The 18,850-nt window shown below is 45.6% G+C and overlaps 1 protein-coding gene across 1 annotated transcript in view; it reads left to right on the plus strand.

Moving 5' to 3' along the window:
• Positions 1 to 18,850, plus strand: part of LOC130491283 (autism susceptibility gene 2 protein-like) — a 290,302-nt gene that overhangs the window by 155,804 nt on the left and 115,648 nt on the right. Inside the window, exon 2 of the mRNA XM_056864994.1 lies at positions 8,387 to 8,596. Within this exon, the coding sequence (XP_056720972.1) occupies positions 8,387 to 8,596 (210 nt within the window). The remainder of the gene's footprint in view (positions 1 to 8,386; positions 8,597 to 18,850) is intronic.

The raw sequence follows: 18,850 nt of genomic DNA on the forward strand, positions 1-18,850 counted from the left end.
TTTCCAGTGACTCTTGTCGTCTCATGATGTGACCAAAATACGATAGCCTCAGTTTAGTCATTTTAGCTTCCAGGGTTCAGGCTTGATATTATCTATAACCCATTGATTTGTTTTTTTGGCAATCCGTAACACTCTCCTCCAACACCACATTTCAAAGGAATCTATTTTCTTCCTATCAGCTTTCTTTACTGTCCAGCTTTCACACCTATACATAGTAATAGGAAATACGATGGCATGAATTAATCTAGTCTTGGTCCTACCCATTCATTAAGATCTGTCTTGGAGCCCCTTCTCTTGGTGTCATCACAGTTTTGAGGCTATATGGATGGCCATTTTTGTTATGGCCCCATACCTTTGGAATATTCTTTCCTGGGGGAATCACCTAATGGCTTCATAATACCCTTTATTTTCTTAAGTCGCTTGGCAGATTTTCTCTCTCTCAGATCTCCCTATTTTATTTTCCGCTTGATCCACTGGATTTTCTCCTGTTAGCTTCTTGCTATCTGTGTGTTCATTTTAATTATAGTTTTCATTGTGTTATTTTTAGAGAGAGACTCCTTGTATACATTTCAGGATAGGGGAAAACGTGGATCTGAAAGACCTTCAATAATGCATAAAGGAGCAATTGATACTGCAAGAACTGGGTTGCTGTGGAATATATTATAAATTTTATGGTAGGGTTATAATAAAAAATGGTTCTTTCGTCTGTAGTTAACAAACCAGAGATTTCAGTAATGCCTCGATAGTTGCCATCCAAAATGTTCAAAAGCACTCTGTGTCTCAGGATTGATATTTGGATGATTAAAATGTGAGATGAATAAATTTGACTGTGATCACATACACACACGCATACCCGCTTCTGGATGAAACCTAACTCCATTTAAGATTTGATTAAAGGTTAATTTACAGAAAATATGAGAAAGCACTGTATATAATAAAAAGGTAAAGGTCCCCTGTGCAAGCACCGGGTCATTCCCGACCCATGCGGGGGACGTCACATCCCGACATTTACGAGGCAGACTGTGTTTACGGGGTGGTTTGCCAGTGCCTTCCCCAGTCATCTTCCCTTTACCCCCAGCAAGCTGGGTACTCATTTGACCGACCTTGGAGGGATGGAAGGCTGAGTCAACCTTGAGCCGGCTACCTAAAACCGACTTCCGTCGGGATCGAACTCAGGTCGTGAGCACAGCTTTTGACTGCAGTACTGCAGCCACTCTCCGCCACGGGGCTCTATAGCAAGCTCTTAGATTATAAAATACTGTAAAGATGAAATTATAAACTATTGTGCTTGGCAAAGCAGCCTTCACCTCCCGATCCTTTGGTAGAGCTTGGACTGCAGTACTGTAGCTTGCCACTCTGCGCCACGGGGCTCCTTTACTGTATGGGGAAAGAATCTAAACAATCACATTTGCTCGTAAGTATTATACTGTATATAATGTGTGTAAAGTGCCGTCAAGTCGCAGCCGACTTATGGCGACCCCTTATGGGGTTTTCAAGGCAAGTGACGGGTGGTTTGCCAGTGCCTTCCTCTGTATAGCAACCCTGGTATTCCTTGGTGGTCTCCCATCCAAATACTAACCAGGGGTGACCCTGCTTAGCTTCTGAGATCTGACGAGATCAAGGTCAGGGCACTGTATATAATACTTACCAGCAAATGTGGTTGTTTAGTTTCTTTCCCCATAATACTGTATATTTTATGTCAAAACCAGTCATATGATTATGAAACAGGGAGGGAGCACCATTTTTCCTTCCATTCTTGTAAGATACCAAATTCTCCCCAAAAGTACATTTCTTGAACTGAATTGAGGGGGTTCTTTTATAATTACAAACTGTTTTAATTCACCCTTGTGATCTTAACCTAATGTCCTGAGGCCAGAACAGGTTTTCTGTTGTAAGATTCCTGGAAGAATGATGATCTGTGTTTCAGTCATTTTATTTAAGAATTGTACATTCTTTAATCTTTTCAGTCCAATGTTGGCTTCCAAAGTGATTTGCGGGAATCCACATCGAATGAAAATTCCAACTGAACTTCAGTACAAATGCTTTCAATGTGTCAGTTGTTTTTGCAAAGTGGTTTTTCCAGGGATTTCCTCGAGGCTTGCCTTTTCAAAGTCTCTTTGGAGGAAATAAGATTTTATCTAATGCCTCAGGGATGGGATTAGGAGAGCCAAGGCTAGATGACTGAACCAACAGCCGGCAAAACGATAGATTGTTCAGTGTGACATTGATTAACTTGCGGGTTGCATTTTCCTATGGTGTTTGGCCAGTTTCCAAAGACCTCTCACACTGGAGATGTTATCTTCATTTTATTAAATTTTTTTTTCCATTTTTTGCTTTGGAGTCTGAGAATAGTATAATTTATCATGTGCTGTAGCCAACACTCATTTATATCCTGAAATCCTGATTCCTAGCAGCATGGTTGTTCATATGGAAATAAGGGACTTAAGCTCAGTATCAGAGTACATATTTTGCACGTATTAGATCCCCGTTCAGTGTCTGGATCATGTATAGCAAGGTCCAATATGTGTAATGTTGCTGGGAACTCCCTTTCCTTGTGACCCTGGAGAATTGCAGCAAGTAACCACACTAGGGTTGCCAGGCCCCTCTTTGCCACCGGCGGGAGGGTTTTGGGGTGGGGCCTGAGGAGGGTGGGGTTTGGGGAGGAGAGGGACTTAAGAGATCCCCCACCCCTGCAGAATTTTGGTATTTAGTACCTCTGTAAGTCTAAACCCAAGCAGGTAGTGATCTGTCCATGACAACGGAAGAACAGTCAATTCCTCCACCCCACCCCACCCCAGATTACATTCCTCCTGTCCAGAATAAAATACCTGGTCAAGAGTGTGACCTGCACAATGTGTGGGACCAGTTATTACCAGAGACAGACCTATGGTGGTGATGGAGGCCACGAAATCATGAGCCACTCCTGACAAGACAGCCTTGGCATGAATGTTGAAGTCCCCTGGGACAACCAGCCTAGGGGTCCTCAACACCATCCCGGAGATCAGCTCGGGGTAAAGTGTAGGTGACTGGGGAAGGCCATAGTAAACCACCCCGTAAACGTAGTCTGCGTAGTAAATGTCAGGCTGTGAATCACCCCATGGGTCAGTAATGACCCAGTTCTTGCACAGGGGACTACCTTTACCATTGTCCCCAAGGGGGACCCAAAGCAGCTTGCCTTGTTGTTCTCTTCTTCATTTTATCCTCACAGCAACCCTGCGAGGTAGGTTTGTGACAGGCCCATGGCAAGCTTCCATGGCAGAGTGATGATTCGAACCTGGTCTCCCCACGTCCTGGTCTGACATTCTAACCACTACACCACAATAACTCTCCCAACTACCTACTGGGGCACTGCTAAACTGTTTCTGTTCCAGGCGCCATCTAGACTGAGATGCTCCTGGTTTTAGTAATCTAACACCATTATATTCCTTGAGACCATTCTACTGAACTATCCCTGTATCCCTGCTACTGGTTAAGCGAACACCAAACACATAGATTATTAATTAAGCATATTGATGGTTCGTCGTACGGGTTATCTGTGAAGATTTAATTCAATCTGATTTTGGGATAAATCTTGCATTTAATCCTCTAGTTGCTTTCTGCAATCATCTATCTATTGATCTCTTTCTGAATGACTGTATAGTGTGTTATAAATGTTTGCCACTTACCAAAACAAGGGGAAAAGTGAAAGAACCAACAAGGGTATAGACATCATTAAACTGAAAACATTTGCCTTCATATCTGAGCTACCGGCACACAACAAACAGCAGAGCTGCACCCTCCTAAACACATGGACTTCATTGAGTTTAGAAAGGTGTGACTCTATTTCGGATTGCAGCGAACCCCCCTCCCCCCCAGATTGCGCTGTAAAATACATAAGCCTCTAAAACACAAGATTTATGGCTAAAAAACGTCACCTTCTGAAGTGTTGCTGTCTATTCCACCACCTCATTCTCCCTCATGTGTGAACCTGGTCTTAGTATAATTAGTGTTGTACAGGCCAAGTCAGGGTTCTGTCAAGAGTGTCCCCCACCCCAGTCTTCTGTGGATTTCAATGTTAGTTTAAGCAATATTTCTGCATTGCCAAGAACCAAAGTAATCTTATTACAGATACCATCTATCTCCTTCCTTCTTTTGTCAGGCTGTCTGTAAGCCCTCCTTGTTCAATTTTTAGTGGTCATCAGTGGGTCTTGCTGCCTGGTAGAACAGTTCTGTAATATGTGTGTATGTGTGTTAAGTGTAGGGTCCTAACCTCCAGGTAGTAGCTGGAGATCTCCTGCTAATTCAACTGATCTCCAGCCGATAGAGATCAGTTCAACTGGAGAAAATGGCTGCTTTGGCAATTGGACTCTATGGCTCTGAAGTCCCTCCCCAAACCCTGCCCTCCTCAGGCTCCACCCCCAAAACCTCCTGCTGGTGGCGAAGAGGGACCTGGCAACCCTAGTTAAATGCCTTCAAGTCGCTTCCGACTCATGGCAACCCTATGAATCAACGTCCTCCAAAACGTCCTGTTTTTAACAGCCTTGCTCAGGTCTTGCAAACTGAGGGCTGTGGCTTCCTTTATATAGAGTCAATCCATCTCTTGTTTGTAACATGCATAATCAAAAATGGTAGGCGCAGTAATCTTCAGAGGGAAATGGATTCAACTGGGCAAAAAAGGGAATTCAGGAAGCCAGGGGGCTGTTTTTTAAAGGAGAGGTGTTGTTGGTCACGTATTTGGAACCTCAGGGCATCTGTGCTGATGACAGGGTGAAATGGGGATGCTAGAGATCCTAACTCTCTTGCTTGAAATTAGTGGAATTTCCTAGCATCTTCCATGAACCCTTCCCCTCCAGTGAAACTAGCCCTGTTCTTGTTAAAGGGAACACATGTACAATTCATGTACAGTGTACATTGGGATGTTTCTTTATATGCCCATTGAGTAATTCATAAGTTACATTCAATGCATGAGCAGCTCAACATGTGATTTAAGCTCCACATTTATCCAGGTACTGGTCCCTGGTTTCATTTGTAAAGTGAACACATCAGCTTTTTCTTACAAACAGATTTGTGCACGTACATGTGTTGTGGTTTCTGAACATGGCTACTGTGTGGTTTAAATGGGGGGGGGGCGGAACCTGATGTTTCAAACATAGTTTGTTATAGTCATTTATATTTTTTGTCAATGACTTCAGTTCTCTGCATTTCACTGTTGGCTTTGTAGGTACGTTTCCATTGTGTATACATGTTATGTGGTAATTAGATATAGAAGGTGCCGCAGTTATGTGTATAATGAATGATGCTAATTTACTGGCAGGCAAACGGTACACTTTGTTTTATGAGTATGAGAAAATGGAATTGCATGCAAATTAAAGAATCATAGGTTCAATTAGCACAAGGGATAAAGTATTCTGAAACAGGTATTTTCACGTCAAGGTAGCAAGGGTGAACTTGCAAGTTTCTATGGTGGCACTGTACTTGGTGTGTGTTTGTGTTTATTAAGTGCCGTCAAGTCGCTTCTAACTCATGATGACCCTATGAATTAATGACCTCCCAAATGTCCTATTGTTAACAGTCTTGCTCAGGTCTTGCAAACCCAGGGCCATGGCTTCCTTTATAGAGTCAATCCATCTTGTATTGGGACTTCCTCTTTTTCCTGCTGCCTTCAACTTTTCCAGGCATTCTTGTCTTTTCCAGGGACTGTTCTACTTTGGTCACGTTATGAGAAGGCAGTAGCCTCAGTTTAGTCATTTGAGCTTCTAGGGAGAGTTCAGGCTTGATTTGATCTAGAACCCATTTATTTGTCTTTTTGGCAGTCAACAGTATCCATAAAACTCTCCTTCCTGTCAGCTTTCTTCATTGTCCAACTTTCACACCCATACATAGTAATAGGGAACACCCTGCCTGAAGTGGCATGTTAAAATCCTCCTTAACTCCAATAGTCCCTCTTTTCCAGGGACAGTTCCTGTTTTCCTCCATACACCCTTTGGAAGAGTCACCTGTTCCTTATTGCTGCCCACCTCCATAACCATCAGTACATTAGCTTGGGCTTCATCCACACATGGATGAGCTGTGGCTCAGTGGGAGAGCATCTGCTTGGCATGCAGAAGGTCCCAGGTTCAATCCCCAGAGTCTCCAGCTAAAAGGACCAGACAGGTAGGTGATGTGAAAGACCCCTGCCTGAGACCCTGGAGAGCCGCTGCTGGTCTGAGTAGACAATACTGGCTTTGATGGACCAAGGGTCTGATTCAGTAGAAAGCAGCTTCATGTGTTCATGCTTTTGGGGGATGGGCCGTGGCTCAGTGGTAGAGCCTCTCTTGGCATGCAGAAGGTCCCAGGTTCAATCCCCGACATCTCCTGTTAAAGGTACTAAGCAAGCAGGTGATGTGAAACACCTCTGCCTGAGCCGCTGCCGGTCTCAGTAGACAATACTGATTTTGATGGACCAAGGGTCTGATTTAGTAGAAGGCAGCTTTATGTGTTCATGTGTTCATGTGATCATCTGCCTCCTGGCTTGAAAATCTAGTTGAAAGATTGCTGTAGTGAAATATCCAGCCATGTGTCAATGGCTGACCATCTTTTAGTAAGCAGGCCGCTTGGTAATGGCTGGACATGATCAGTTGATATGTCCTCAGTAGGTACGTGGGATTTGACAACGGAATGTGAGTTTGCCTTTATGAGTGGCTTCCAAGGTTTCGGAATGTGACACCCCCTCAGGTATAGCTAGTGTGGATGATGTACAGTGCCAGGCAGAAAGGAGGGTACATCTCACCTCTCCACACACGTAGCATGTGTGCCAACCCTGCCTGTAATTCTGCTATCCATCCATGTAATGGTGTACACCATGCAATGGTGTAATATGCCCCAATCCAGTGTACTGTGTATTCATAGTTGATAGATTAGATAAACTCTGGGAATCGACCCATCCAAGAGCTGTACATCTTGGATTTCGGTCTTGTTGCATTCCAAAACCATGTAGATAGCCAGTGGTATTGCTACCTGGGCCACTGTATCAGATGGACAGGAAGGTGAAATATGCTATTGTTGCCCCCCATGTGTAGGGTTGTATATGAATTGAATTGACCTCTAGTGAGAAGGGTAGAGAGCTAACTAAACAGCAGCGGAGTCAGTGGTAGAGCCGTGGCTCAGTGGTAGAGCCTTTGCTTGGCATGCAGAAGGTCCCTGGTATCTCCAGTTAAAGGGACTAGGCAAGTAGGTGATGTGAAAGACCTCTGCCTCAGACCCTGGAGAGCCGCTGCTGGTCTGAGCAGACAATACTGACTTTGATGGACCCAGGGTCTGATTCAGTATAAGGTAGCTTCATGGGTTCACATGTTCATTTATGTGCTAGTCTGAATTTTGAAAGAGCTTGAGAGAGACGAGAATATTTGAATATTTGAAGAGGAGCATGCGTGCTGGGTGTGTGTGTGTGTGTGTGACGCAAGGTAGCTATGGTATGCTCTGCCCTGATCATCACTTACATGTAAGAATATACACATGAGTGTGCATGCGATGCTCTGCATCTGATTGGTAACCCTGAAAAAGCAGGGTTCCTAATCATGCAGAGTCGTATATCCGTGCACGCATAGACTCTTTGCTTGTATTCAAATGAGTACACGTACATCCAGACTGGAGCTTGTGTCTGATGTCCCATGGCCATTCTCTCTACCCCAAATATTTGAAGATGGCTAAACTGAGCCAGCGAGCGGTGGCTCCTGTAGATGCTGAAGCATCTTAGGGTGGAGTGTCTTTGGGGAAATTTGACGTAGGATCTTTGCTGCCTCCTGTAGGGAGTGCCTGTTTGCCTCTGCTTTTGTTCTGCTTGTATATTTTGTGAAAGCGTAACGTGAAAAGAAGAAGAAGAGTTGGTTTTTATATGCCAACTTTCTCTACCACTTGAGGAAGAATCAAACCAGCTTACAATCACTTTCCCTTCCCCTCCCCACAACAGACACCCTGTGAGGTAGGCTGTGCTGAGAGAGTGTGACTAGCCCAAGGTCACCCAGCTGGCTTCATGTGTAGGAGTGGGGAAACCAACCCTGTTCACCAGATTAGAGTCCACCACTCCAAACCACTGCTCTTAACCACTACACCATGCTGGTTAAGATGCTCCCTTAGGCAGCCATTCTTCTGGATGGTGAGCAATTCTGCCTGTGGCCCTGTCTACCGGGGGAATAGTCACACTCTCTCAGCCTCACCTACCATGGTGGAGTGGTGACTTGAAGATCAGGGAGGTGAGAAGAGAGCACAATAGTAGCTCATTTTATAGCTGATCCAAGGGAAGATCTTCTTCGGGGTTAAGGCAACTTTGCTTATTTTCCAGTGCTGTGTACCTGTAGCAAATAGACTGACAAACATTTAATCATTTTTTCCCTCTCTCGTTTCTTCTCCCCTGCCTGCCGTCATGCAGAAGGATGCGGTAGTGAAGCCCCACGACCTGGTGGAGAAACGTCAGGATCCCTTAGTAAAGAAGAAACGGGACATTCTTACCAATGGGCTGCCGTACCATCCTAAAAAGAACAGACTGCACCATCCCCAGTACGGCTCAGACCGGGAGAATGACCGCAACCTTTGCCAGCACCTCAGGAAAAGAAAAAAGGTCCTGAAAAGGCTCCGACAGGTAAGAAATCTATTTACAGCGGAGCAGTTTGTACCGTTCCCTCCTGGAGGGATATGGATTTTTAAGGAGCTGCCTTTGTAAAGCCGGAATGATTTCCTTTCCCGTTGCCATTGTTGTTCTCGTGCGGTTGGTCTCTCGGATTGCATCTCGGCAAGCAGCCAGTAATCGGAAGCAATTGTTGTGTCCGAGTCCTACTGGAATGGTGGAAGATATTGATTAAGGCTTACGCATCCTAAATGTGAATGACTTAGATACCCCAGCTAGTCTGATGGGATCAGGCATGGCTCAGTTGTACGGGCAGCATGGAGTGGCACAGTTCTAGGGGGTTATCCTACTGTGCTTGAAATGACATACACATCTGGACTTGTACGTTGGCTTCCAAGACTGCTCAACAATGCAGCCACACTGCCCCCCAGAATCTGCTGATGACCCCTCAGTTTGTGTTAGCTCGCCCTCACGTTCTCTGTCTACAGGGACAATAATCTTGAGACCCTGAACCAGTCTGAGAAGGAGCAGGGTTTCAGAATCCAGTAGGAAAGCATGATTTCTACCATGTGGCAACCCTACCGCCAAGCAATGTAGCATCTTTTGTTTGTTTTTTAAATCCATCTCACTTGTTGTTCCATTATGGTCCAGAAATTCTACATGGGCTGGGCTACTTTTTACAAAAGCAGGATTTGTAAAGTTCTAGTCGAGGGGGTGTCTGCGGCAGCTGCGCAGCTGGTGTGGCGAAGCCATTTGTGTGAATCCAGCCAAACGGCAACTGACGGCTGGTTTTGGCTGCTTGCAGCAGGATTGGAAGCCCTTTGCAACATTTGACGCTTGAGGGAGCTCTTGTTTTAAAGTGGGACAAGTAAAAAAAAGCATTGGTTGAACTGTGGTTGGAAGGATGTAGCACAAAGAGGGTTGTTGGATGCAGGATTATCACTTAGGAAGTGGCTTTAAAAGGAGATCAGATGCATTCACACAAGTCAGGTACAACAGTGGCTGTTAGCTGTGATGGTTAAATTGAACTTCTGTTTTCGAGGATGGTGTTGCACCTCTGAAAGCCAGTTGCCCAGGTCATCAATGAGTAGGGTTGCCAACCTCCAGTACTAGCTGTTGATCTCCCGCTGTTATAACTGATCTCCAGCCGGTAGAGATCAGTCCATCTGGAGAAAATGGCCACTTTGGCAATTGGACTCTATGGCATTAAAGTCTCTCCCCTCCCCAAACCCTGCCCTCCTCAGTCCCCGCCCCAAAAATCTCCAGGTATTTCCCAACCTGGAGCTGGCAACCCTATCAATGAAGGAAAGACTATTGCTTTTTACTGTGCTTAAGAACTTCCGGGTGGGGTGGGAGGCGGGTTTCCTGGCTGGCTACTTTGGAAAGTGAGGTTCTGGAATTGGATGGCATAAGGAATTTTGGTCCTATCTACGTGGGCTTGTTCTTATGTGGTAGGGGAATAATTCATAATGGCTGACGCACACTCACGTTGTGTTTTTAAAGTTAACAAAAAAAATGAAATGATCTGAAGTCATCGAGCTGGAAAAAGCTTTTGACTGAGCCAGCAGAAGCCAGCTGCTTAAATTCTAGAGGGAGATGTCTGAATCAAAGCAGAGAGTTAAGATACGACAATAACAAAAAAAGAATTCCCATCTGTCAAAGTACAATTTGCATGGTCAAAAATGTACATTTTCCTAAGTAAGAATAAGCTATGGGAATCAGCAGAGGAGTTCAAACGCCTAGGGGTTTTTTCCGGTGCGCTGAGCTGAGAGAAAAGGAAGTCTTCTGAGAAGACCAGGGGTTTTTATGGAGGGGGTTACGTAGGGGAGAAGCTTATCTGAGGCCATTTATGCATGGGGGTTTTTTGCCTTGGATTTGCTACTCTCTAGATGCACATTTTCCCATTTTGCCCTAGAAACTAGGGGGAAATTCCCAGAGCATCACTATGCGGAGGACATTTTTTCTCTCTGCTCCTCAGTTCCTTTGGAGTGGGAAATTGGGGCTGAGGGCAGTTAATTCTCCTCCCTGGGCAGGTAAATGGCAGGTCTAAGTGTTGGGCAAGGAGCCCCGTGGTGCAGAGTGGTAAGCTGCAGTACTGCAGTCCAAGCTCTGCTCACGACCTGAGTTCGATCCCGACGGAAGTGGTTTCAGGTAGCCGGCTCAAGGTTAACTCAGCCTTCCATCCTTCCGAGGTCGGTAAAACGAATACCCAGCTTGCTGCTGGGGGTAAAGGGGAGATGACTGGAGAAGGCACTGGCAAACCACCCCGTAAACAAAGTCTGCCTAGTAAACGTCAGGATGTGACATCACCCCATGGGTCAGGAATGACCCGGTGCTTGCAAAGGGGACCTTTACCTTTTAAGTGTTGGGCAAATCAGTGTTTTACATGTGGAGTATACGGTTTTAGAAATTGCTGTCATTCGGGAGAGATGGGACATGTACTTTGCATAAGCTATGCTTGCCTCTGTCGTGAGACAAAGGCCAGCTGGCGAAGCATTGGCAGCGCTGGGGGTGGGTGGGGAAGAAATCTCAAACCATTTCATGCCCTCCGCCTTTGATTTGTGCCTCTTCTTACTGTCTCAGACATGACCGGTAATGGGAGGAAGAGGAGGAGGAAGTGGGCGGCTGAGCAGAAGCCGTCTGGTTGGCCACGGAGTTCGTTAGGGAGCAGAACAGATGGGCTTAGATTGGGGGATCCTTGCGCCGTTCCAGGGAGAGTTGACAGTGGTGACGAGTGATTTACAGCCTGCTATTTACAGTTTGGATTTGCAGTCTTAGGGTGACATCCGAAGTGCTCTTTAGCAACTGTTTTCATTACAGCCTGTCTAGGAACCGCTAATTGAAAAGGAAGCCGAGGCCTGAGTGATGGGTGAGTGCCGCCTGCAAGCGTCAAGAGTCCTTGGCTTGGACCTGGAGACGGGACTCCGGGGCAGGATTAAGACACGCTGAGGCTCTAAGCCGTGTCGACTTTCGGAGACCCTGTAGTAGGGTTGCCAACCTCCAGGTACTAGCTGGAGATCTCCTGCTATTACCACTGATCTCCAGCTGGTAAGAGATCAGTTCATCTGGAGAAAATGGCCACTTTGGCAATTGGACTCTGTGGCATTGAAGTCCCTCCCCTCCCCAAACCCCGCCCTCCTCAGGCTCCACCCCAAAAACCTCCTGGCGGTGGTGGAGAGGGATCTGGCAACCCTACTCTGTAGCATTACCCTGCCTGCAAATGGTAATTAAGTCATTTTAAGGGTGTGTGTATTTATAGACCGCTCATAATCTGAGTGAGCCACGTGGCGCAGAGTGTTAAGCTGCAGTACTGCAGTCCAAGCTCTGCTCATGACCGGAGTTCGATCCCCATGGAAGTCGGTTTCAGGTAGCCGGCTCAAGGTTGACTCAGCCTTCCATCCTTCCCGGGTCGGTAAAACGAGTACCCAGCTTGCTGGGGGTAAAGGGAAGATGACTGGGGAAAGCACTGGCAAACCACCTAGTAAACAAAGTCTGCCTAGTAAACATCGTGATGTGATGTCACCCCATGGATCAGTAATGACCGGGTGCTTGCACAGGGGATTACCTCTACCATAATCTGAGACCTGAAGGTGTAGTTTACTTAGTTTGTGCATAAATCCAGCTCTACTGGGCATTTCTTCTGTTCCTCACAACTCCCAGTGGCCTGTTTATGAGCAGAAGTGGCCACGTGGGGGACCCATGGCTGACTCCTAGTGCATAATAGTGCAGCAGCAGACCACTGGGGGCCATCCAGGTGAGTGAGGGGTTATACAGCCAGGAGGATCATATAAAGCTGTTTCATAATGAATGAGGTCTATCAAGACCAGTCTTGTCTTCTCTAACTGGTAGATGTCTCAGGTAGATGTCTTTCACATCAACTATCACCTGATTCGTTTAACTGGAAGTGCAGGAAATTGAACCCAGGACCTTCTCAGAACCTTCCTTGGTTAGAGTTGCCAACCTCCAGGTACTAGCTGGAGATCTCTTGCTATTACAACTGATCTCCAGCCTAGAGATCAATTCAACTGGAGAAATTGGCCGCTTTGGGAATTGGACTCTATGGCATTGAAGTCCCTCTCCAAACCCTGCCCTCCTCAGGTTCTGCCCCTAAAACCTCCTGCCGGTGGTGAAGAAGGATCTAGCAACCCTATCCTTGGTGGAACAAGCTTCCTCAGGAGGTGGTAGGCTCTCCTTCTTTGCAAGTTTTTAAGCAGAGGCTAGATGTCCATCTGACAGCAATTCTGATTCTGTGAATTTAGGCAGATGGTGAGAGGGATGGCAGGAAGAGATGAGTCAGTGCTCGGCTCTCATGGCCCTTTCTAACATGCCCAGGGTAATGCTGCTTGCCACTTTGGGGTCAGGAAGGAATTTTCCTCCAGGCCAGATTGGCCAGGGATCCTGGAGGTTGTTTCCCTTCCTCTGGGCATAAAGCAGAGATCACTGGGGGAGTTGGAGGGGGAGAAGCTAGTTGTGAATTTCCTACGTTGTGCAAGGGGTTGGACTAGATGACCCTTGAGGTCCCATCCAGGTGTGTTTCTATATTTCTGTCCACAGGTTGTATAACTCTGAGCATGATTTGCTGTGTGTGTGTGTGTGTGTGTGTGTGTGTGTGTGTAACAATAGAGATATGCTGATGAGGACATTTTTCATTATGTGTTTTCATATCCGTTGAATAGTGAGCCCAGAGCCAAATTTTGGGATGGAATTTTGAAGGGAGTAACTTTCGGTTCTGAAATCGATAAAATGATTTTTCTACTTTCTGACTCTGATTCGCATGTCACCCTCAGAATGTCTCAATTTGCTATTGCGGCCAGGAAGATTAGACCTCTTGAAGCTATCAAGAACAATTCTGTACAGGAAACCAAAGGAGTGTGACCTTTGTTTGAATACAGATTGTGTATGAAATAGTTTTATTCGGGCAATGTAAATCGGTGCAATTTTATCCTTTTGTAGATACCATTTTAGGTTTTTTGTACGTATGTAAGGATATTTTGTAATGGCCTATGGCTAAACAAATAAATGAATTCATTCATAAAGATATGCTGTTGCATTCATTTCCTGCTTGTGAGTTTTTGGGACACAACCGGTGGACGGGCATTTGGTCTGCTCCAGCAGGGGTCACCATGCACCAACCTGATGTTTAGGGGTGGATACACCATGGAACCTCTTAATGCCAGTAACTGGGAAGCAAAAAACGAGGACAGGCTGTTTCCTTCATGCCCTCCTTATAGTTTCTCCAGTGGCATCTGTTGGCCATTGAGAGAAATGGAATTCTACATGTCCCTCTGGTCCGATCCAGCAGGGCTTGCCTCGCATGATGATACTTAGTCCCCTATGTGCATATCTGCTTTGTTTTGCTGCAGTTATCGATCAGGTTCTCCTGCGAGTTGCCACTTGACTAGAGATCAGCCTCCCATGTTGTTTTTCTGCCTCTGCTCTGTTTCCTCTCTCCTTTGCTAACTACAGTTCCCACCTGAATGTTTGCAGGAAATTACTGAAATATACCTTTAAAAAAAAAAAAAGAAAGTTGCACTGAGGATCTTTCCTCTCCCCCCTGCCCAATTGCTAATGATGGTTCGGAGAAAGTTTCATTTGACTGTAATTAAGGTTTGCAAATCAAATTGACTGCCTTTATTGGAACAGGGAAGGAAACAAAACATGTCAGGTAAAATCGTGAGTGGTGGGGAAATCCTGCCCTTTTCTTGGATCTAGGAGGCAAGACCTTTTATTTTATTACAGAAGCTGTTTAAATATTGTAACATCTTGAGGAAAATGTGTTAAATTAATTCTGTTTGGTATTGAACCATCTGGCTAATGCTATTGTTAGCATTAAATAGTATATTTGTGTGTGCACACAGAAAAAGAAGAAGAGTTGGTTTTTATATGCTGACTTTCTCTACCACTTAAGGAAGAATCAAACCGGCTTACAATCACCTTCCCTCCCCTCCCTACAACCTTGTGAGGTAGGTGGGGCTGAGAGAGTGTGACTAGCCCTAGGTCCCCCAGCCGGCTTCGTGTGGAGGAGTGGGGAAACAAATCCAGTTCACCAGATTAGCCTCTGCCGCTCATGTGGAGGAGTGGAGGCTCAAACCCAGTTCTCCAGATCAAATTCCACTGCTCCAAACCACCGCTCCTAACCACTACACCACGCTGGCACTCACGAGCTGGCTCCATAGACTGCTATGGATCTGTTGAATATCCCTAAATAGAGGGGAGTGGGCTCACACCCACTGGTCCCATCCCTATACACACAGCGGAATATCTGCAGCAGCCCCCTTGCACACATACCTATACGCCCTAGCCCCCAGTTAAGATCCTCTTCTGAAACCCTGCTCTCTATGAACATAAGAACAGCCCTGCTGGATCAGACCAAGGCCCATCAAGTCCAGCAGTCTGTTCACACAGTGGCCAACCAGGTGCCTCCAGGAAGCCCCCAAACAAGACGACTGCAGCAGCCCCATCCTGCCTGTGTCCCACAGCACCTAATATAACAGGCATGCTCTTCTGATCCTAGAGAGACTAGGTATGCAGCATGACCAGTAGACATTTTGACTAGTAGCCATGGATAGCCCTCTCCTCCATGCGCACGTCCACTCCCCTCTTAAAGCCTTCCAGGTTGGCAGCCATCACTACTTCCTGGGGCAGGGAGTTCCACAATTTAACTATGTGTTGTGTAAAGAAATATTTCCTTTTATCAGTTTTGAATCTCTCACCCTCCAGCTTCAGCAGATGACCCTGTGTTCTAGTATTATGACAGAGCTCCTCCCTGTGCCCATTCCTGCAGAGGTGAGGTAAGAGGTGGCCAAAGATGGAGCTTTTTGGTGGTAGCACCTTGGCCTTTAGAACGCACTCTGCCCTTAAGGCTTGCCAAGTTCCAACCTTACTTAAGGGGCCAAGCTAAAACATTCCTTTTTCAGCCAGGCTTTTCACCAAGGGGTTTCTTTTAGCTGTTTTATCACCTGCATCTTGTCTGTTTTATCTATATTATTTTAGGCTGCTTGAAGTACATTTATGCTGTTTTTGTGCCCTGGCTTGTGAATTTAATGTATGTATGTTAATGGATTTCTTTTGTTGTTTCCGTTGTATATTGATTTTGGTCAGATCTCTGGACAGGAAGCATATAAATATTCTCATTCAATAAATCCTGATCAGGTGGGGGGAAACATAAGTGTGTACAAGCACATGTTCATAATGGCTCTCTGCTTATAATCAGTTTCAATCACTGATGTCTGGAGGCAGGTCTGTTGGAACTGATCTAGCTGATCAAATATGTTTGGATTGATTTTGGATCTGGATTTAGGGAGGGCATGCTTTTTGTTATTCTGAATTTTTGGGACTCATTTACAGTCTGGGGATTTTTTTCAGCTCCAGAAAATTCAGGTAAATTTTATCAGTTGTCCTCTATTCCTACTAGGGTTGCCAGGTGACCCTATTTCCACAAGGGGACTACCTTTACCTTTTTTTCCTCTGGCTAGCTCAAGGGGATGGGCTGTGGCTCATGATATAGCATCTGTTTTGCTTGCTGCACGCCCCAGGTTAAATCCCTGCCATCTCCAGTGACAAGGATCAAGTAGTAGGTGATTGGAAAGACCCTGGAGAGCCGCTGTCAGTCAGAGCAGACAAGACCGACCTCGATAGTCCAACAGTACAATCCTAAGCAGTGTCACCCTTCTAAGTCATTGACTTCAATAGACTTAGAAGGGTTTAACTCTGCTTGCCCTGACCTGAGTGGCCCTGGCTAGCCTGATCTCATCAGATCTCAGAAGCTCAACAAGGTCAATCCTGGTTAGTACTTGGATGGGAGACCATTAAGGAAGTTCAGGGTTGCTATGCCGAGGCAGGCAATGGCAAACCACCCCTGTTAATCTCTTGCCTTGAAAACCCTATGGGGTCGGCATAAGTCGGTGGCAACTTGACAGCACTTTCCGCCTCTAACTCCTTATGAGATTACTCTGCAAGAGTGTTAAGATAAGGTGATTTTTTTGGTACTCTATTGTCCAATATTATTCTGTGGTATCAATCAAGTATGGTAGAACAGGTGCAGTCCATAATGAATAAACAATTTGGAGTTGAGCAGCTGTGATAAACCATTAATACATATATTAATTTTGTTAAACTAAAATATAACTGATGCATGGGGTGCTATCACTGGAGAGTGACCTGCAAATTTACAGCCTCGCTCGTTCTTATGAAAATACGAGTGCCTTTGTTGATCGAAAGATTGTTATTTTGCACCTTAAAAACTTGGCACTAGCCGAGTTTGGGAATGAACTTTTGCATTAGTGCTCCATAAATATTGAAAATGGCCCCCTCAAACATCTTGCTTTATAATAACAACACACTCTGGTATAATTATTACCGGCTCATTCCTACTGGAGCACTGGAGATACCGGTGGGTATGTTATTTTCCACAAGCCATAAAAGAAATAATGGCATCTCTCATACTGTTTTAGAGCCTCTCATAAAGCATTTCCTGGGGAACGGAATAATAATCATAATCATCTAAGATTGGAAGACGTCGGTATTGGAACTATATCCTACCTACTGATGCTTTTGAGAATGTTGGGTGCAGTTCTGGTTATTCCTTTGAAAACAAAACCAAAACATCATGGTAATTGTGCTCTTCTGCACCTAGTGTAGAACTATTATTTATAGCTTGATTTGCTCTCTGTCCCTTGTACAATTTGGTGTTCAGCTGGTATTACTGACTGTCTGATGGAAATGTTTTTGCCACATATAGAGTTGCTTTTTTGTACTATCAGCTAAAACAAAATAGAGCAGTAGTATTGAGTGAGGGACTTGTCAGTTGTTTCGGGGACCACTTGGTGTAATGCTTTCTTGTAAAATGTGTATTCCTCTTGGACGCCTTTGGGGTGCTTGATCTCGAGACAACCTACAGTTGAGTATCATTAAAGCAACTTGACTTGAGATATCTTAGGGGTCTTTTGAGATAGATTTGGGGAACAGATGAATGGATGGCATGAGAAGCTTGGAGTAATCGCTACTAATCCTGACTCTGAATTCTGTGAGTTTAGGTTTGCCAACTCAGGCAAGGAAAGTTCTTGAAGATTTGAGGGCAGAGGTTGGGGAGTGGTGTAGGGTTGCCAGGTCTCTCTTCACCATCAGAGGGAGGTTTTTGGGGCAGGGCCTGAGGAGGGCGGGGTTTGGGGAGGGACTTCAATGCCATAGAGTCCAATTGCCAAAACAGCCATTTTCTCCAGGTGAACTGATCTCTATCGGCTGGAGATCAGTTGTAATAGCAGGAGATCTCCATCTACTACCTGGAAGTTGGCAACCCTAGAGGGGTGTGAGCTCAGCAGCAATGTTAATACCATAAAATCCATCCTCCAAATTTGCCATTTTCTCCAGAGGAACTGATCCATGTATTCTGGAGATCAGTTGTAATTCCAGAAGATTTTTATGAGTTCAAGGGTTTGATTGTTTGCCAAGATGGCTGTAGGAGCCTTCCAGGAGATTGGACCGCATGGTTGGAATGCTTTCTACCACTTAACTAGGAAGCTTTCATTGTTGTCTTTGCTGACCTAACCACACGGATGCCTTTAGTAAAGTATGTGGGGCTTATGGTTGCCAACCTCCAGGTGGTGGCTGGAGATCTTCCCTTATTACAACTGTCCTCCGGGCGATAGAGATCAGTTCACCTGGAGAAAATGGGTGCTTTGGAAGATGGGGTCTCTGGCATTATACCCCATCGAAGTCCCTCCCCTCACCAAACCCAGCCCTCCTTAGGCCCCACCCCCAAAATTTCCAGGTATTTCCCAACCTTGAGCTGGCAATCCTACAAACTGAGCATCTGGCCCATGGGAGGCTGCTGCTCATTCAACATGTCCCATGGAGAGCAAATCCCAATTGATTCCCAATACCCCGTGGAGAATTGGTCATACAAAGGGGAGAGTCTCTACGATTTGCTGATCAGTCTCCAGCTGGTTGGCATGTTACCAAGGGAGTGGCAGAATCTACAAAGACTTGGTAGCCACATGAACAAGATCAGGACACCGTGCCCTCCTTGCCGAATGTGGGTCTGCTAGGATTGTATCTGCTTAGGGTTGCCAACCTTCAGGAGGTAGTTGGAGATCTGCTATTACAACTGATCTCCAGGCAACAGAGATCAGTTCATCTGGAGAAAATGGCTGCTTTGGCAGTGGACTCTATGGCATTGAAGTCCCTTCCCGCTCTAAACCTTTCCCTCCTGAGGCGCCACCTCCCAAATCTCCAGGTATTTCCCAACCTGGAGCTGGCAACCCTAGTGGG

This window comes from Euleptes europaea, chromosome 19 (genome assembly GCF_029931775.1).
Source record: "Euleptes europaea isolate rEulEur1 chromosome 19, rEulEur1.hap1, whole genome shotgun sequence".
Classification (NCBI taxonomy): Eukaryota; Metazoa; Chordata; class Lepidosauria; order Squamata; family Sphaerodactylidae; genus Euleptes; species Euleptes europaea.